Source organism: Rhea pennata, chromosome 37, assembly GCF_028389875.1.
Source record: "Rhea pennata isolate bPtePen1 chromosome 37, bPtePen1.pri, whole genome shotgun sequence".
NCBI classification, from domain to species: Eukaryota; Metazoa; Chordata; class Aves; order Rheiformes; family Rheidae; genus Rhea; species Rhea pennata.
In genome coordinates this window covers 168,324-184,788 of record NC_084699.1, presented here as the reverse complement: position 1 = coordinate 184,788, position 16,465 = coordinate 168,324, and the positions used below count along the sequence as shown (strand labels likewise).

The following is a 16,465-nucleotide window of genomic DNA, read 5'->3' as shown; positions in this document are numbered from 1 at the left end:
ACCCCCCATTGCACCCGTTTCCCACCCGATTCCTCTCCCAGAGCTCGGTGCAAGCAGAGGGGTCCTGGGGATGGTCGGCGCAAGCACCAAACCCCCCATTGCACCCGTTTCCCACCCAGTTCCTCTCCCAGAGCTCGGTGCAAGCAGAGGGGTCCTGGGGATGGTCGGTGCAAGCACCAAACCTCCCATTGCACCCGTTTCCCACCCAGTTCCTCTCCCAGAGCTCGGTGCAAGCAGAGGGGTCCTGGGGATGGTCGGTGCAAACACCAAACCCCCCATTGCACCCGTTTCCCACCCGATTCCTCTCCCAGAGCTCGGTGCAAGCAGAGGGGTCCTGGGGATGGTCGGTGCAAGCACCAAACCCCCCATTACACCCGTTTCCCACCCAGTTCCTCTCCCAGAGCTCGGTGCAAGCAGAGGTGTCCTGGGGATGGTCGGTGCAAGCACCAAACCCCCCATTGCACCCGTTTCCCACCCGATTCCTCTCCCAGAGCTCGGTGCAAGCAGAGGGGTCCTGGGGATGGTCGGCGCAAGCACCAAACCCCCCATTGCACCCGTTTCCCACCCAGTTCCTCTCCCAGAGCTCGGTGCAAGCAGAGGGGTCCTGGGGATGGTCGGTGCAAACACCAAACCCCCCATTGCACCCGTTTCCCACCCGATTCCTCTCCCAGAGCTCGGTGCAAGCAGAGGGGTCCTGGGGATGGTCGGTGCAAGCACCAAACCCCCCATTACACCCGTTTCCCACCCGATTCCTCTCCCAGAGCTCGGTGCAAGCAGAGGGGTCCTGGGGATGGTCGGCGCAAGCACCAAACCCCCCATTGCACCCGTTTCCCACCCAGTTCCTCTCCCAGAGCTCGGTGCAAGCAGAGGGGTCCTGGGGATGGTCGGTGCAAACACCAAACCCCCCATTGCACCCGTTTCCCACCCGATTCCTCTCCCAGAGCTCGGTGCAAGCAGAGGGGTCCTGGGGATGGTCGGTGCAAGCACCAAACCCCCCATTGCACCCGTTTCCCACCCAGTTCCTCTCCCAGAGCTCGGTGCAAGCAGAGGGGTCCTGGGGATGGTCGGTGCAAGCACCAAACCCCCCATTGCACCCGTTTCCCACCCGATTCCTCTCCCAGAGCTCGGTGCAAGCAGAGGGGTCCTGGGGATGGTCGGCGCAAGCACCAAACCCCCCATTGCACCCGTTTCCCACCCAGTTCCTCTCCCAGAGCTCGGTGCAAGCAGAGGGGTCCTGGGGATGGTCGGTGCAAACACCAAACCCCCCATTGCACCCGTTTCCCACCCGATTCCTCTCCCAGAGCTCGGTGCAAGCAGAAGGGTCCCGGGGATGGTCGGCGCAAGCACCAAACCCCCCATTACACCCGTTTCCCACCCAGTTCCTCTCCCAGAGCTCGGTGCAAGCAGAGGGGTCCTGGGGATGGTCGGTGCAAGCACCAAACCCCCCATTGCACCCGTTTCCCACCCAGTTCCTCTCCCAGAGCTCGGTGCAAGCAGAGGTGTCCTGGGGATGGTCGGCGCAAGCACCAAACCCCCCATTGCACCCGTTTCCCACCCAGTTCCTCTCCCAGAGCTCGGTGCAAGCAGAGGGGTCCTGGGGATGGTCGGTGCAAGCACCAAACCCCCCATTGCACCCGTTTCCCACCCGATTCCTCTCCCAGAGCTCGGTGCAAGCAGAGGGGTCCTGGGGATGGTCGGCGCAAGCACCAAACCCCCCATTACACCCGTTTCCCACCCAGTTCCTCTCCCAGAGCTCGGTGCAAGCAGAGGGGTCCTGGGGATGGTCGGTGCAAGCACCAAACCCCCCATTGCACCCGTTTCCCACCCAGTTCCTCTCCCAAAGCTCGGTGCAAGCAGAGGGGCCCCGGGCAGGGCTGCGGTCCCGCGGCGCGGAGACGCCGCAGCCACGATCAGGCGCCGGCGCGGTGCAGGATTTCGGCTTTATTGGGACGCTCGGCGCAGCGTTACAGCCCCCCGCGCGCCCGCGCCGCCCCGGCTCAGTAGCAGGTGATGTCGGCGTCGGCCAGGACCACGGAGACGTTGACGGCGGTGGGTTTACCCGTGGTCTTGTCCAGGCTCTTGTGCACGAAGGTGAGCGGGATGCCCTCGTGCCCCACGATGCAGGCGAAGGAGTCGCCCCGCTGCCACTCGGCCCAGGGCACGCTCAGCTTGCTGTAGACCGTGTAGCTGTCGCCCTCCGCCTCGGGGCTGAAGGTGATGAAGTTCTCGGGCGAGAGCGGGCGCTCCTGCTGGGTCCAGGTCACCAGGATGTCCCGGGGGCTGAAGCCCGTGGCCAGGCAGGTCAAGGTGGCCGTCTCCTGCCGCGCCAGCTCCTCTGCCGGCGGCCCGAAGACGTAGATGGAGGGCGAGCGCACGGATCCGACTGCGGGGTGGGTGGAAGGGGAGGTCAGGGCGGTGGCCGGGCCACGGCTGCTCCCGGGGCCTGGCCTGGTTGACCTCTCCAGCAGGCCAGACCCTTCCAGCGGGCTGGTCTCTTCCAGCAGACTGGCCCAGTTGGCTCTCCAAGTAGACTAGACCCTTCCAGTAGACTATCTCCTTCCAGTGGACTGGCCCATTTGACCCTTCCAGCAGGCTAGACCCTTCCAGCAGGCTAGACCCTTCCAGCACACTGGTCCAGTTGACTCTCCAAGTAGACTAGACCCTTCCAGCAGATTGGTCTCTTCCAGCATACTGGCCCATTTGACTCTCCCAGTAGGCTAGACCCTTCCAGCAGGCTAGACCCTTCCAGTAGACTGGCCCAGTTGTCTCTCCAAGTAGACTAGACCCTTCCAGTATACCAATGCCTTCTAGCAGACTGGCCTGGTTGACCCTTCCAGTAGACTAGACTCTTCCAGTACACTAACGCCTTCCTGTGGACTGGCCCAGTTGGCTCTCCCAGTAGACTAACTGCTTCCAGTAGACCCTTCCAGTAGACTAGACCCTTCCAGTAGACTAGACCCTTCCAGCAGACTGGTCTGGTTGACTCTCCCAGTAGACTGGACCCTTTCAGCAGACTAGACCCTTCCAACAGGCTGGTCCAGTTGACTCTCCCAGTGGACTAGACCCTTGCAGTAGACTAACGCCTTCTAGTAGACTGGCCTGGTTGACCCTTCCAGTGGACTAGACCCTTCCAGCAGACTAGACCCTTGCAACGGCCCGGCCCAGTCGACTCTCCCAGCAACCTGGGCTCTCCAGGCCGCGCCGCGTGGCGGAGCACCCATCTCCGGCCGTGCGGGGCTGGGGGCTTGGAGTGGGGCGGCGGGCTGGGCCGGGCCGGGAGGGCGCGAGCTCCTACCTTGCTCTTTCTTTACAGATTTGCTGACATCCGAGAGGAGCTCGGGGCTTTTCACGGTGCAGGTGAAGGCCTCGCCGGCGTTCCACTCCTCGGCGCACACCTTGAGCACGCTGGTGACGCGGTAGAGGCCGTTCTCCTGCTGCGTCGGCTCCCCGGGGACCACGTCCAGGGCGCCGTCCTTCTGCCGCTTCCAGGAGAAGCTGACGTCACTGGGCGCCTTGACGTCGGTCGCCACGCAGGTGACGCTGGCGTTCTGGCTGAGGAAGAGGTCCTCCAGGGACGGCGCCAGGACCGAGACCGCCATGGGGATATCTGGGGTGGAAGGAGCGGCGCTGAGCGTCGGGACCTGAGCTTCCCGCCGCCCCGCTGCGCCGCACGCCCGGCCGTCCCGCAGGCGTAGCCGCAAACCTTCGCGCTTTCGCCATCCCCGAAAAGCATCGCAGCAGGTCGCCCCAGCCCTGCATCGGCGGCGCCTTGGCTCCTACCCCAGCAGCACCTTGGCCCTTTGCTTTTCAAGAAACTCGCTAGCGTGGAGGTTTTGCAAGGGGCTTTTTGCATCCGAGGATCGCCTAGTCCATCCACTTCCTTAACATGCGCTTTCAGTCTCCTCTTTGAGCGCTGAAGCTCTTTTTTTAGAGCGAGCGTCACCTCTCTGCCCTTGATTTCCGGCATGTGTCTAGTGAGGCGCTCGCTGTGTCAAGCACGGGTCACCGCACGCACTTGTGGGAGGCGAGACTCGGCCGTGCACCCACTCACCGTCTGTGTGTCCGGGCAGCTGCCGATCCACCCGCCCATCCACCCATCCAACCACCTATCCATCCATCCACCCACCCATCTGACCACCTCTCCATCCATCCATCCATCTGCCCATCCATCCATCCTTCCATCCACCCGCCCAACCACCTATCCATTCATCCATCCATCCATCTGCCCGTCCACCCATCTAACCACCTCTCCATCCATCCATCCATCTGCCCATCCATCCATCCTTCCATCCATCCATCCAACCACCTATCCATCCATCCATCTGCCCATCCATCCATCCTTCCATCCACCCACCCAACCACCTATCCATTCATCCATCCATCCATCTGCCCGTCCACCCATCTAACCACCTCTCCATCCATCCATCCATCCGCCCATCCATCCATCCTTCCAGCCACCCATCCAACCACCTATCCATTCATCCATCCACCCACCCACCCATCCACATGTTCATCCGTGCATGCCTCTGTGGGTCCATGCATGCGTCCGTGCGTGCATCCATCCACACGTTCAATGCAAGTACCTGCTCGTCCACCATTGCCTCCAGTCACCCCCTCTAGCGAACCCCAGCTCCCCCCTTGCACCGTACCGGGGGCCGCGTCCCCCTACCTCGGCCCCCACCTGGGCAGTAGCTGCTGATGGTGCGTGTGATGGGCTCTTTCAGCGAAGGGTGGGACACTCGGCAAGCGAACTCCATGCCCTGGTCCCAGTTCTTCCGGCTGACGCTGACCTGACTCGACTGCAAGCTGAAGTTGTCGGAGCACTTATCGCAGCTGTAGTCCTCCTGGGTCAGCTTCACCTCCTCTCCGTTCTGCAGCCACTGCACCTGGGCCGTGCTGTCTGGGAGCCGCTCGATGAGGCAGAGCAGCAGGACATTATCGTCCGAGTCGTCCTTGCTTAAATAGCTCAGGATTTTTACCGTGGGAATGCAGCTTATGCCTGCAGAGAAACAAGACAAGGAAAAAAACAGTGACTAACCAAGACATCGTGGTTGGATGAAGGGGGACAGGGCCTGGAGCGACCGTGGCTCCTCCGGGAGCCAACCAAGACGTCGGGCAATGCTGGGGATGGGGATGGGAGCGACCGTGGCTCCTCCGGGAGCTGACCAAGACATCGGGCCATGCCGGGGATGGGGCCTGGAGCGACCATGGCTCCTCTAGGAGCCGACCAAGACGTCGGGCAATGCTGGGGACGGGGCCAGGAGCAACTGTGGCTCCTCTAGAAGCTGACCAAGACATCGGGCAATGCTGGGGATGGGGATGGGAGCGACCGTGGCTCCTCCGGGAGCTGACCAAAACATCGGGCCATGCCGGGGATGGGGCCTGGAGCGACCATGGCTCCTCTAGGAGCCGACCAAGACGTCGGGCAATGCTGGGGACGGGGCCAGGAGCAACTGTGGCTCCTCTAGAAGCTGACCAAGACATCGGGCAATGCTGGGGACGGGGATGGGAGCGACCATGGCTCCTCTAGAAGACGACCAAGATGTTGGGCAATGCTGGGGACGGGGTCAGGAGCGACCATGGCTCCTCTAGGAGCCGACCAAGACGTCGGGCAATGCTGGGGACAGGGCCAGGAGCGACCATGGCTCCTCTAGGAGCCGACCAAGATGTTGGGCAATGCTGGGGACAGGGCCAGGAGTGACCATGGCTCCTCTAGAAGACAACCAAGATGTTGGGCAACGCCGGGAGCAGCCCGGTCCCGCTGCAGGTCTCACCATCGAATTTCTCGGTGATTTGGGTGCTGGTGGGGCTGTGCTGCACCTTGCACTGGATCTCGTTGCCCGGCAGGTTGCTGGCGGGCGTCGTGAGCTGGCTGCAGGTGCTGTACAGGCTGTCCCTGACCACCGCGGCCGGGTAGGTCAAGGCGTCGTAGGGCTCCCGGGATGCCCAGTCCACGGCCACGGGCAGCGGGAAGAAGTCGCTGACCAGGCAGGCGAAGGTGACGTTCTCGTCGCAGGCGCAGGGCTTCAGCGGGAAGACGACGGGCGCCTTGGCCGACACTGCGGGCAGAGCGGAGGCGCCGGGGGTCCCGGCCGGGCCCGTGGGAAAGCGGCTCCCCGGGGGCCGCGGCGCAGACGCCGGTGCCGAAACGGGAAGTGCCGCGGGGCCGGGGTTTCCCCCCCGGGCGGCTTTTCTCGGCCCGAAGTCGGGCTCCCCCCCCCAAAATGCGGCAGCCGGAGCAGGGACCCGGAGCTCGGCGCCCGCGGAGCGGCCGGCCGGTGAGTGGCTTCGCGCCGGGGAGGCTGCCGAGAGCCGCGTCCCGGCTCGCACCGAGGGGCAGAGCGGGGGGCGGCGTGGGGGGGGGCGGCGGGGCCGCGGCTGCAACACGCTGCAGCTGTAACATGCCTCGGCTGCAACATGCCTCGGCTGCAATGTGCCACGGCTGCAATGCACCGTGGCTGCAACGTGCCTCGGCTGCAACATGCCTCGGCTGCAACGTGCCTCGGCTGCAATGTGCCACGGCTGCAATGCACCGTGGCTGCAACGTGCCTCGGCTGCAACGTGCCATGGCTGCAACGTGCCACGGCTGCAATGCACCATGGCTACAACGTGCCTCGGCTGCAACATGCCTCGGCTGCAACGTGCCTCGGCTGCAATGCACCGTGGCTGCAACGTGCCTCGGCTGCAACATGCCTCGGCTGCAACGTGCCTCGGCTGCAATGTGCCACGGCTGCAATGCACCGTGGCTGCAACGTGCCTCGGCTGCAACATGCCTCGGCTGCAACGTGCCTCGGCTGCAATGTGCCACGGCTGCAATGCACCGTGGCTGCAACGTGCCTCGGCTGCAACATGCCTCGGCTGCAACGTGCCTCGGCTGCAATGTGCCACGGCTGCAATGCACCGTGGCTGCAACGTGCCTCGGCTGCAACATGCCTCGGCTGCAACGTGCCACGGCTGCAACGTGCCTCGGCTGCAATGCACCGTGGCTGCAACATGCCTCGGCTGCAACGTGCCTCGGCTGCAATGTGCCATGGTTGCAATGCACCGTGGCTACAACGTGCCTCGGCTGCAACGTGCCATGGCTGCAACGTGCCATGGCTGCAATGTGCCACGGCTGCAATGCACCATGGCTGCAACGTGCCATGGCTGCAACGTGCCATGGCTGCAACGTGCCTCGGCTGCAATGCACCGTGGCTGCAACGTGCCTCGGCTGCAACGTGCCATGGCTGCAATGCACCGTGGCTGCAACGTGCCTCGGCTGCAATGCACCGTGGCTGCAACGTGCCACGGCTGCAACGTGCCTCGGCTGCAATGCACCGTGGCTGCAACGTGCCACGGCTGCAACGTGCCACGGCTGCAATGCACCGTGGCTGCAAGCAGAGCTCCGAAACAGGTGCTGCAGGAACAGCTGCAACGCTGAGCGCAGCGAGCAGGGCTCGAAGCCGAGCGTCACGGGCTTGGAAGTGGGCGTTGCAGGCGAATCTTGGAACCGAGCTTTGCAGGGACGGCTTGAAAATGAGTGTTGCAAGCGGGGCTTGAGGCTGAGCATCGTGGGCATGGCTTGGAAACGCACGCTGCGAGCCCAGCTGGAAGCCGAGATGGCTCGAGGCCGAGCCCTGCAAGCCCAGCTCCAAGCCGAGCGTGGCAGGGACAGCTCAAAAACGAGCGTTGCAGGCAGATCTTGATACTGAGCTTTGCAGGGACGGCTTGGAAATGAGCTTTGCAAGCAGGGCTCGAAGCCGAGATGGCTTGAAGCCGAACGCTGCAAGCCCAGCTCCAAGCAGAGCATTGCATGCACGGCTTGAAGCTGAGTGCTGCAAGCAGGGCTTGGAAACGAGCAGCGCAGGGAGGGCTCCAAGCTGAGCATTGCTCGGGTAGGAGCAGCGCGGGGACGGCTGCACGCCGAGGGTTGCAAGCAGGGCTCCCAGCCGGGCATTGCAGGCACAGCTCGAAGCTGAGCCTTGCAGGGACGGCTTGGAAATGAGCAGTGCAAGCACAGCTCCAAGGCGAGCGCTGCACGCCCGGCTCCGAGCCGAGCATCACGGGCAGAGCTTGGGAACGAGCCCTGCACGCCCGGCTCGAAGCCGAGACAGCTCAAGGCCGAGTGCTGCACGCCTGGCTCCGAGCTGAGCGCTGCAAGCAGAGCTTGGGCAGGAGCAGCGCAGGGACGGCTCCAAGCTGAGCATTGCTCGGGCAGGAGCAGCGCAGGGAGGGCTCCGAGCCGAGGGTGGCAGGGAGGGCTCCCAGCTGAGCATTGCTTGGGCAGGAGCAGTGCTGGGACGGCTCTGAGCCGAGCGCGGCAGGGACGGCTCCCAGCTGAGCATTGCTTGGGCAGGAGCAGTGCTGGGACGGCTCTGAGCCGAGCGCGGCAGGGACGGCTCCCAGCTGAGCATTGCTCGGGCAGGAGCAGTGCTGGGACGGCTCCGAGCCGAGGGTGGCAGGGACGGCTCCCAGCTGAGCATTGCTCGGGCAGGAGCAGCGCAGGGAGGGCTCCGAGCCGAGGGTGGCAGGGACGGCTCCCAGCTGAGCATTGCTCGGGCAGGAGCAGCGCAGGGAGGGCTCCGAGCCGAGGGTGGCAGGGACGGCTCCCAGCTGAGCATTGCTCGGGCAGGAGCAGCGCAGGGACGGCTCCGAGCCGAGCGCGGCAGGGACGGCTCCCAGCTGAGCATTGCTCGGGCAGGAGCAGTGCTGGGAGGGCTTGAAGCTGAGCTGGCTCGAGGCCAAGCGCTGCAAGCCCGGCTCCGAGCTGGGAGGACGGCTCCGAGCTGAGCGCTGCAAGCCGGGCTCCAAAACGATCATTGCATGCACGGCTTGAAGCCGAGCGCTGCAAGCAGGGCCTGGGAACGAGCAGCGCAGGGACGGCTCCGAGCCGAGCGCTGCAAGCAGAGCTCAGGCAGGAGCAGCGCGGGGAGGGCTCCGACGCGAGCGTGGCAGGGACGGCTCCGAGCTGAATGTGGCAGGGATGGCTCCGAGTCGAGCTCTGCTTGCAGGGAGGGCCTGGAGCCGAGTGCTGCAGGGATGGCTCCGAGCTGAGCATTGCTCGGGCAGGAGCAGTGCTGGGACGGCTCGAGGCCGAGTGCTGCACGCGCAGCTCAGAGCTGAGCGTCGTGGGTGCAGCTCCGAGCCGAGCTCTGCTTGCAGGGAGGGCTCTGAGCCAAGTGCAGCAGGGACGGCTCCGAGCCGAGCGCTGCAAGCATTGCTCGGGCAGGAGCAGCATGGGGAGGGCTCCGAGCCGAGCTCTGCTTGCAGGGAGGGCTCCGAGCTGAGCATTGCTCGGGCAGGAGCAGCGCGGGGAGGGCCTGGAGCCGAGCGCGGCAGGGACGGCTCCGAGCTGAATGTGGCAGGGACGGCTCCGAGCTGAGCTCTGCTTGCAGGGACGGCTCCGAGCCGAGTGCAGCAGGGACGGCCTGGGAATGAGCAGCGCAGGGACGGCTCCCAGCCGAGCATTGCTCGGGCAGGAGCAGCATGGGGAGGGCTCCGAGCCGGGCTCTGCTTGCAGGGAGGGCTCCGAGCCGTGGCAGCCCGGCCCGAGCTGAGCTCCGCGGGGCGGCTCGAGGGAGCGGGACGGGGAAAACGAGCTGGAAAAGGAGCGCTGCAAGGACGGCGCGAAAGCGAGCTCGGAAACGAGCGCTGCACGCGCAGCTCCGAGCCAAGCGGTGCACACACGGATCCGAGCCGTCTTGCACACGCAGCTCCGAGCCGTGCTGCACGCACAGATCCAAGCTGCGTTGCACGCTCAGCTCTGAGCCCCATTGCACGCACAGCTCCGAGCCGTGTTGCACATGCAGCTCTGAGCCCCATTGCACGCACAGCTCTGAGCGGTGTTGCACGCTCAGCTCTGAGCCGTGTTGCACACGCAGCTCCGAGCCGTGTTGCACGCTCAGCTCTGAGCCGCGTTGCACACGCAGGTCCGAGCCGTGTCGCACACGCAGTTCTGAGCTGTGTTGCACGCACAGCTCCGAGCTGTGTTGCACACGCAGACTCGTGACATTCGCACCCTTTGGGGGGGGGGTCGCACCCCATGCAGAGCCTCTGGGGCCTGGAGAGGGTCGACTTTTGCAAAGGGGCCGGGGGGGGGGGCTGCGCCCTTTGGGGGCACTTAGGGGTCTTTTTTGGCCAAGAATGGATGAGATCCACACCCTTTGGGGGGGGCACCCTCCGGAGAGGCTTGGGGGTCCCTCCTGGCAAGGGGAGCCGGGGCGTCGCACCCCGCCGAGGGGCTGGGGGGGCCCGGGGGGGGCACCCCGGGAGGGTCCGAGGGGTCTTTTTGGCCCCAAAGGCATGAGATTGGCACCGGGGGGGGGCTGCCCCCTTCGGCGAGGTTTGGGGGGGCCCCCGCGGCGGCGGCCGCCTCCTCCTCGCAGCGGGACGAAGGCCGGCGAGGAAGGTGCCCCGGTGCTGCCCACGCCGGAGCACTGCAACGGGGAGCAACAGCACTACAACGGGGAGTAACGGCAGTGCAAGGGGGTGTAATGGCACTGCAACGGGGAGTAACGGCAGTGCAACGAGGAGCAACGGCAGTGCAATGGGGAGCAACGGCAGTGCAACGGGGTGTAATGGCACTACAACGGGGAGTAACGGCACTGCAACAGGGAGTAACAGCAGTGCAACGGGGAGCAACGGCAGTGCAACGGGGTGTAATGGCACTACAACGGGGAGTAACGGCACTGCAACAGGGAGTAACAGCACTGCAACAGGGAGTAACAGCAGTGCAACGGGGAGCAACGGCAGTACAACGGGGAGTAACGGCGGTGCATGGGGGTGTAACGGCACTGCAACAGGGAGCAACGGCACTGCAACGGGGAGTAACCGGGAGCGCCGCCGCCCGCCCAGGCAGCCCCCCCCCCCCATTTTGCGGCTTTTTACCTTTTTCCGCCCATTTTCCCGGTAGGTTTTTTCTCCCCACATCCCCCCAGGGGCTCGAGGCCCCGCACAGGGAACCGTGTGGGGCAGCGGGCGGCAAAGGGGCCCGAAACCCGGGGGGCAGAAATGCCCTCAAAAAACAGAGGCTTTGCAGCCCTGCCCCACACCTGGGCATTGGCAGCCCTGCCCCACGGCGGGGGCATTGGCAGCCCTGCCCCACACCTGGGCATTGGCAGCCCTGCCCCACGGCAGGGGCATTGGCAGCCCTGCCCCACACCTGGGCATTGGCAACTCTGCCCCACAGCAAGGGCAGTGGCAGCCCTGCCCCACACCTGGGCATTGGCAGCTCTGCCCCATGGCGGGGGCAGTGGCAGCCCTGCCCCAGACCTGGGCATTGGCAGCTCTGCCCCACGGCGGGGGCAGTGGCAGCCCTGCCCCACACCTGGGCATTGGCAGCTCTGCCCCACGGCAGGGGCAGTGGCAGCCCTGCCCCACACCGGGAGTATTGGCAGCCCTGCCCCACGGTGGGGGCATTGGCAGCCCTGCCCCACGGCAGGGGCATTGGCAGCCCTGCCCCACGGCGGGGGTATTGGCAGCCCTGCCCCACACGTGGGCATTGGCAGCCCTGCCCCACACCTGGGGATTGGCAGCTCTGCCCCACGGCGGGGGCAGTGGCAGCCCTGCCCCACACCTGGAGTATTGGCAGCCCTGCCCCACAGCGGGGGCAGTGGCAGCTCTGCCCCACAGCGGGGGCATTGGCAGCCCTGCCCCACGGCGGGGGTATTGGCAGCCCTGCCCCACACCTGGACATTGGCAGCCCTGCCCCACAGCGGGGGCAGTGGCAGCTCTGCCCCATGGCAGGGGCATTGGCAGCCCTGCCCCACACCTGGGCATTGGCAGCCCTGCCCCACGGCAGCGCCTTGCTCCGCCCCCAGCCCCGTCCCCCCGCTTGGCCCCGCCCCCAGACTCCCTTCTGCTTTTGGGGCCAAAAGCACCTGAATTGGGGCAGCCGCCCGGAACGGGCAGGAAGCGCAAAGGAAGTTTGCCGTGCGGGGGGTCGGGAGTTATCGATCGCATCGGTTATCGATCGCATCGATCATTGATCGTATTGATTATTGATCGTATCGGTTATCGATCATATTGGTTATCGATTGCATCGATCATTGATCATATTGGTTATTGATCATATCGGTTATTGATCGTATCGGCTATTGATTGCATCGGTTATCGATCGCATCGATCATTGATCATATCGGTTATTGATCCGATCAGTTATTGATCGTATGAGTTATTGAGCTATCGCGTCTTGATCACATCGGTCGCTGATCATCTTGCTTATTGGTCCTGTCGCTTAATGATTGATCATATCGGTTATTGACTCTGTCACTTATTGATTGTATTGATTATTGATCTATTGCCTATTGAGCCTATCAATTATTGATTGCATTGGCTATTGGTCACATCGATTATTGATAATACAGGTTACTGATCATACTGATTATCGATTGTACCAGTTATTGATCATATTGATAACTGATCACATCGGTTATTGATCGTTTTGGTCACTGATCATATCGATTACTGACCATGTTGGTAATCAGCTATATTGAGTATTGATCATATCGATTATTGATCATATCGATTATTGATCGATCAGTTATTGATTGTATCAGCTATCGATCCGATTGGTCATCGATCATATAGGTCATTGATCGCATCAATTATTGGTGACGTTGATCATTGATCGTATCGATTACCGATCCCACCGAACTGGTTGCAGCGGTTATCGATCGTATTATCGATCGTGCCAGTCCCCGGCCGCGTCGGCCCGAGGACCGGGGCAGGACGGGGCGTCTGGGGGCGCTCGGGCGGAACGGGCCGCTTCTGCCGAATTTTGGGCGAAGCGAGAGGAAGTCGCGCGCGGCCGGTTTTTCCAGCCCAGTTTTAGCCTCTTTCCACCCGCCCCGGCGGAGGCTTTTCTGGGGGTTTCTCGGCTTTTTTAATCCTTTCTTTCTTTTCTTTCCTCTCTCTCTTTTTTGCACCATCCTACAGGTTTCTGCTCAGAAAGGAGCTGGTGGGCGGCAACGGCCCAAATCCCCAGCTTTGGCCCCAAATCATCGCCGTGGGCCGACGGCCCCAGCACAGACCCAAGTTCTCCAGCACGGACCCAAGTTCTCCAGCATGGACCCAAATTCTCCAGCATGGACCCAAATTCTCCATTGTGGACCGAAATTTTCCTGCACAGATCCAAAGTCTCCATCATGGACCCAAATTCTCCATTGTGGTCCAAAATTCTCCTGCACGGACCCAAATTCTCCTGTACAGACCCAAGTTCTCCTGCACAGACCCAAATTCTCCAGCACAGACCGAAGTTCTCCTGCACGGACCCGAGTTCTCCTGCACGGACCCAAAATCTCCTGCATGGACCCAAATTCTCCATCATGGACCCAAATTCTCTAGCACGGATCCAAGTTCTCCTGCACAAACCCAAAATCTCCTGAATGGCCCCAAATTCTCCAGCATGGACCCAGAATCTCCTGAATGGCCCCAAATTCTCCAGTACAGACCCAACTTTTCCTGCACAGACCCATCTTCTCCTGCACAGACCCAAAATCTCCATCGTGGACCCAAATTCTCCTGCACGGACCCCAATTCTCCTGCACAACCCCAGTTCTCCTGCACAGACCCAAATTCTCCAGAACACACCCAACTTCTCCTGCATGGACATCAAATCTTCATCACAGACTCAAATTCTCTGGCATTGACCCAGGAGCTCCAGCAATGACCCAGAACCTTCATCACGGACCCAACATCTCCAGCATGGACCAAAAAATCTCTGTTATGGCCCCAAACTCTCCAGCATGGAGCCAAAAATCTCCATCATTTACTTAAAATCTCCATTATAGACCCAAAATCTCTGGTAGGGACTGAAAATATCCGTCATGGACCAAAAACGTCCAGCATGGACCCAGAATCTGCGTTGTCAACCAAAAGCGACATCATGGGCCCCAAAATGTCTGAAACAGCCCCAGAATCTCCAGCATGGACCCCAAATCATGGACATTGAACCAAATTATCAGAAAAGGTCGCAAAATCTCCATCATGGACCCCAAACCGCCCATGTGAGCCAAGGGGCTCTGGAGCTGACCCCAAACCGCAAGAACTGACCCCAAAACCTGCAGCCTGGTACAACAGGCTCCGGCATGGGCCAAATCATCCGGTCTGGCCCCTAAATCTCCAGAACGGCCCCAAAACATCCGTCTGTCCCAAACTCAGTGACGAGGCCCCACGGCGCTGCCGACTGGGGAAGGCGAAGGAGGGTCCTGAGCTGGGACCCACGGCGAGCCCGGAGGTGAGAGGGGCCAAGCTGTGGGGAAGCACCATGGGCCTGGGGGAGCCGTGGGGCTGGGGGAGCCATGGGGTTGGGGGTAGCTGTGGGGCTGGGGGAGCTGTAGGGCTGGGGAAGCCGTGGGGCTCGGGCAGCCGTGGGGCTGGGGGTAGCTGTGCGGCTGAGGTAGCTGTGGGGCTGGGGTAGCCGTGGGGCTGGGGCAGTCATGGGGCTGGGGGTAGCTGTGCGGCTGGAGTAGCTGTGGGGCTGAGGGAGCCGTGGGGCTAGGGGTAGCTGTGGGGTTGGGGGCAGCCGTGGGGCTGGGGTAGCTGTGGGGCTGAGGTAGCCATGGGGCTAGGGGTAGCCGTGGGGCTGAGGGTAGCTGTGGTGCTGGGGGTAGCTGCGGGGTTGGGGGTAGGTGTAGGGCTGGGGGTAGCCGTGGGGCTGGGGGTAGCTGTGGGGCTGGGGTAGCTGTGGGGCTGAGGGAGCCGTGGGGCTAGGGGTAGCTGTGGGGCTGAGGGTAGCTGTGGGGCTGGGGGTAGCTGCAGGGTTGGGGGTAGCCGTGGGGCTGAGGGTAGCCTTGGGGCTGGGGGTAGCCATGGGGTTGGGGGTAGGTGTAGGGCTGGGGGTAGCCGTGGGGCTGGGGGTAGTCGTGGGGCTGGGGTAGCTGTGGGGCTGAGGGAGCCATGGGGCTAGGGGTAACCATGGGGCTGGGGTGGCTGTGGGGTTGCGGGTAGCAGTGGGGCTGGAGGTAGCTGCGGGGTAAGGGGGTAGCTGTAGGGCTGGGGGTAACTGTGGGGCTGGGGGTAGCTTTGGGGCTGGGGGTAGCCGTAGGGCTGGGGGTAGCCACAGGGTTGGGGGTAGCTGTGGGGCTGGGGGTAGCTGTGGGGCTGGGGGTAGCCGTAGGGCTGGGGGTAGCTGTGGGGCTGGGGTAGCTGTAGGGCTGGGGGTAGCCGCAGAGTTGGGGGTAGCTGTGGGGCTGGGGGTAGCCATGGGGCTGGGGTAGCTGTGGGGTTGGGGGTAGCTGTGGGGCTGGGGGTAGCCGTAGGGCTGGGGGTAGCTGTGGGGCAGGGGTAGCTGTAGGGCTGGGGGTAACCGCAGGGTTGGGGGTAGCTGTGGGGCTGGGGGTAGCTGTGGGGCTGGGGGTAGCTATAGGGCTGGGGGTAGCCATGGGGTTGGGGGTAGCCGTGGGGCTAGGGGTAGCCGTGGGGCTGGGGGTAGCTATAGGGCTGGGGGTAGCTGTGGGGCTACGAGTAGCCATGGGGCTAGGGGTAGCCGTGGGGCTAGGGGTAGCCGTGGGGCTGGGGTAGCTGTCAGGTTGGGGGTAGCTGTGGATCTGGGGTAGCCGTGGGGCTGAAAGTAGCCGTGGGGCGAGGGGTAGCCGTGGGGTTGGCGTTGCTGTAGGGCTCTTTGCTCCCCCCTCCCTGTGCAATGGGGCAGGGGGGGCTCTTTGCTCCCCCCTCCCCGTGCTATGGGGCAGGGGGGGCTCTTTGCTCCCCCCTCCCCGTGCTATGGGGCAGGGGGGGCTCTTTGCTCACCCCTCCCCGTGCTATGGGGCGGGGGGGGCTCTTTGCTCCCCCCTCCCCGTGCTATGGGGCAGGGGGGGCTCTTTGCTCCCCCCTCCTGTGCTATGGGGCAGGGGGGGCTCTTTGCTCCCCCCTCCACGTGCTGTGGGGCAGGGGGGGCTCTTTGCTCCCCCCTTCTGTCCTATGGGGCAGGGGGGGCTCTTTGCTCCCCCCTCCCTGTGCTATGGGGCGGGGGGGGGCTCTTTGCTCCCCCCTCCTGTGCAATGGGGCAGGGGGGGCTCTTTGCTCCCCCCTCCCCGTGCTATGGGGCAGGGGGGGCTCTTTGCTCCCCCCTCCACGTGCTGTGGGGCAGGGGGGCTCTTTGCTCACCCCTCCCCGTGCTATGGGGCGGGGGGAGCTCTTTGCTCCCCCCTCCCCGTGCTATGGGGCAGGGGGGGCTCTTTGCTCCCCCCTCCTGTGCTATGGGGCAGGGGGGGCTCTTTGCTCCCCCCTCCACGTGCTGTGGGGCAGGGGGGGCTCTTTGCTCCCCCCTTCTGTCCTATGGGGCAGGGGGGGCTCTTTGCTCCCCCCTCCCTGTGCTATGGGGCAGGAGGCTCTTTGCACCCCCCCCGTGCTATGGGGCAGGGGGGGCTCTTTGCTCCCCCCTCTCCATGCTATGGGGCAGGGGGGCTCTTTGCTCCCCCCTCCCTGTGCTATGGGGCAGGAGGCTCTTTGCTCACCCCTCCCCGTGCTATGGGGCGGGGGGAGC

The 16,465-nt window shown here is 63.7% G+C and overlaps 1 gene segment (V, D, J or C); it reads right to left on the bottom strand.

Annotated features, from left to right (window-relative positions):
* Window positions 1-1,921: 1,921 nt before the first annotated feature.
* Window positions 1,922-10,908, bottom strand: LOC134152985 (Ig alpha-1 chain C region-like). The segment is given in 5 exon segments: window positions 1,922-2,383; window positions 3,296-3,607; window positions 4,670-4,999; window positions 5,775-6,210; window positions 10,867-10,908. Coding segments are annotated over 5 exon segments (1,506 nt in total).
* Between the last annotated feature and the right edge of the window lie 5,557 nt (window positions 10,909-16,465).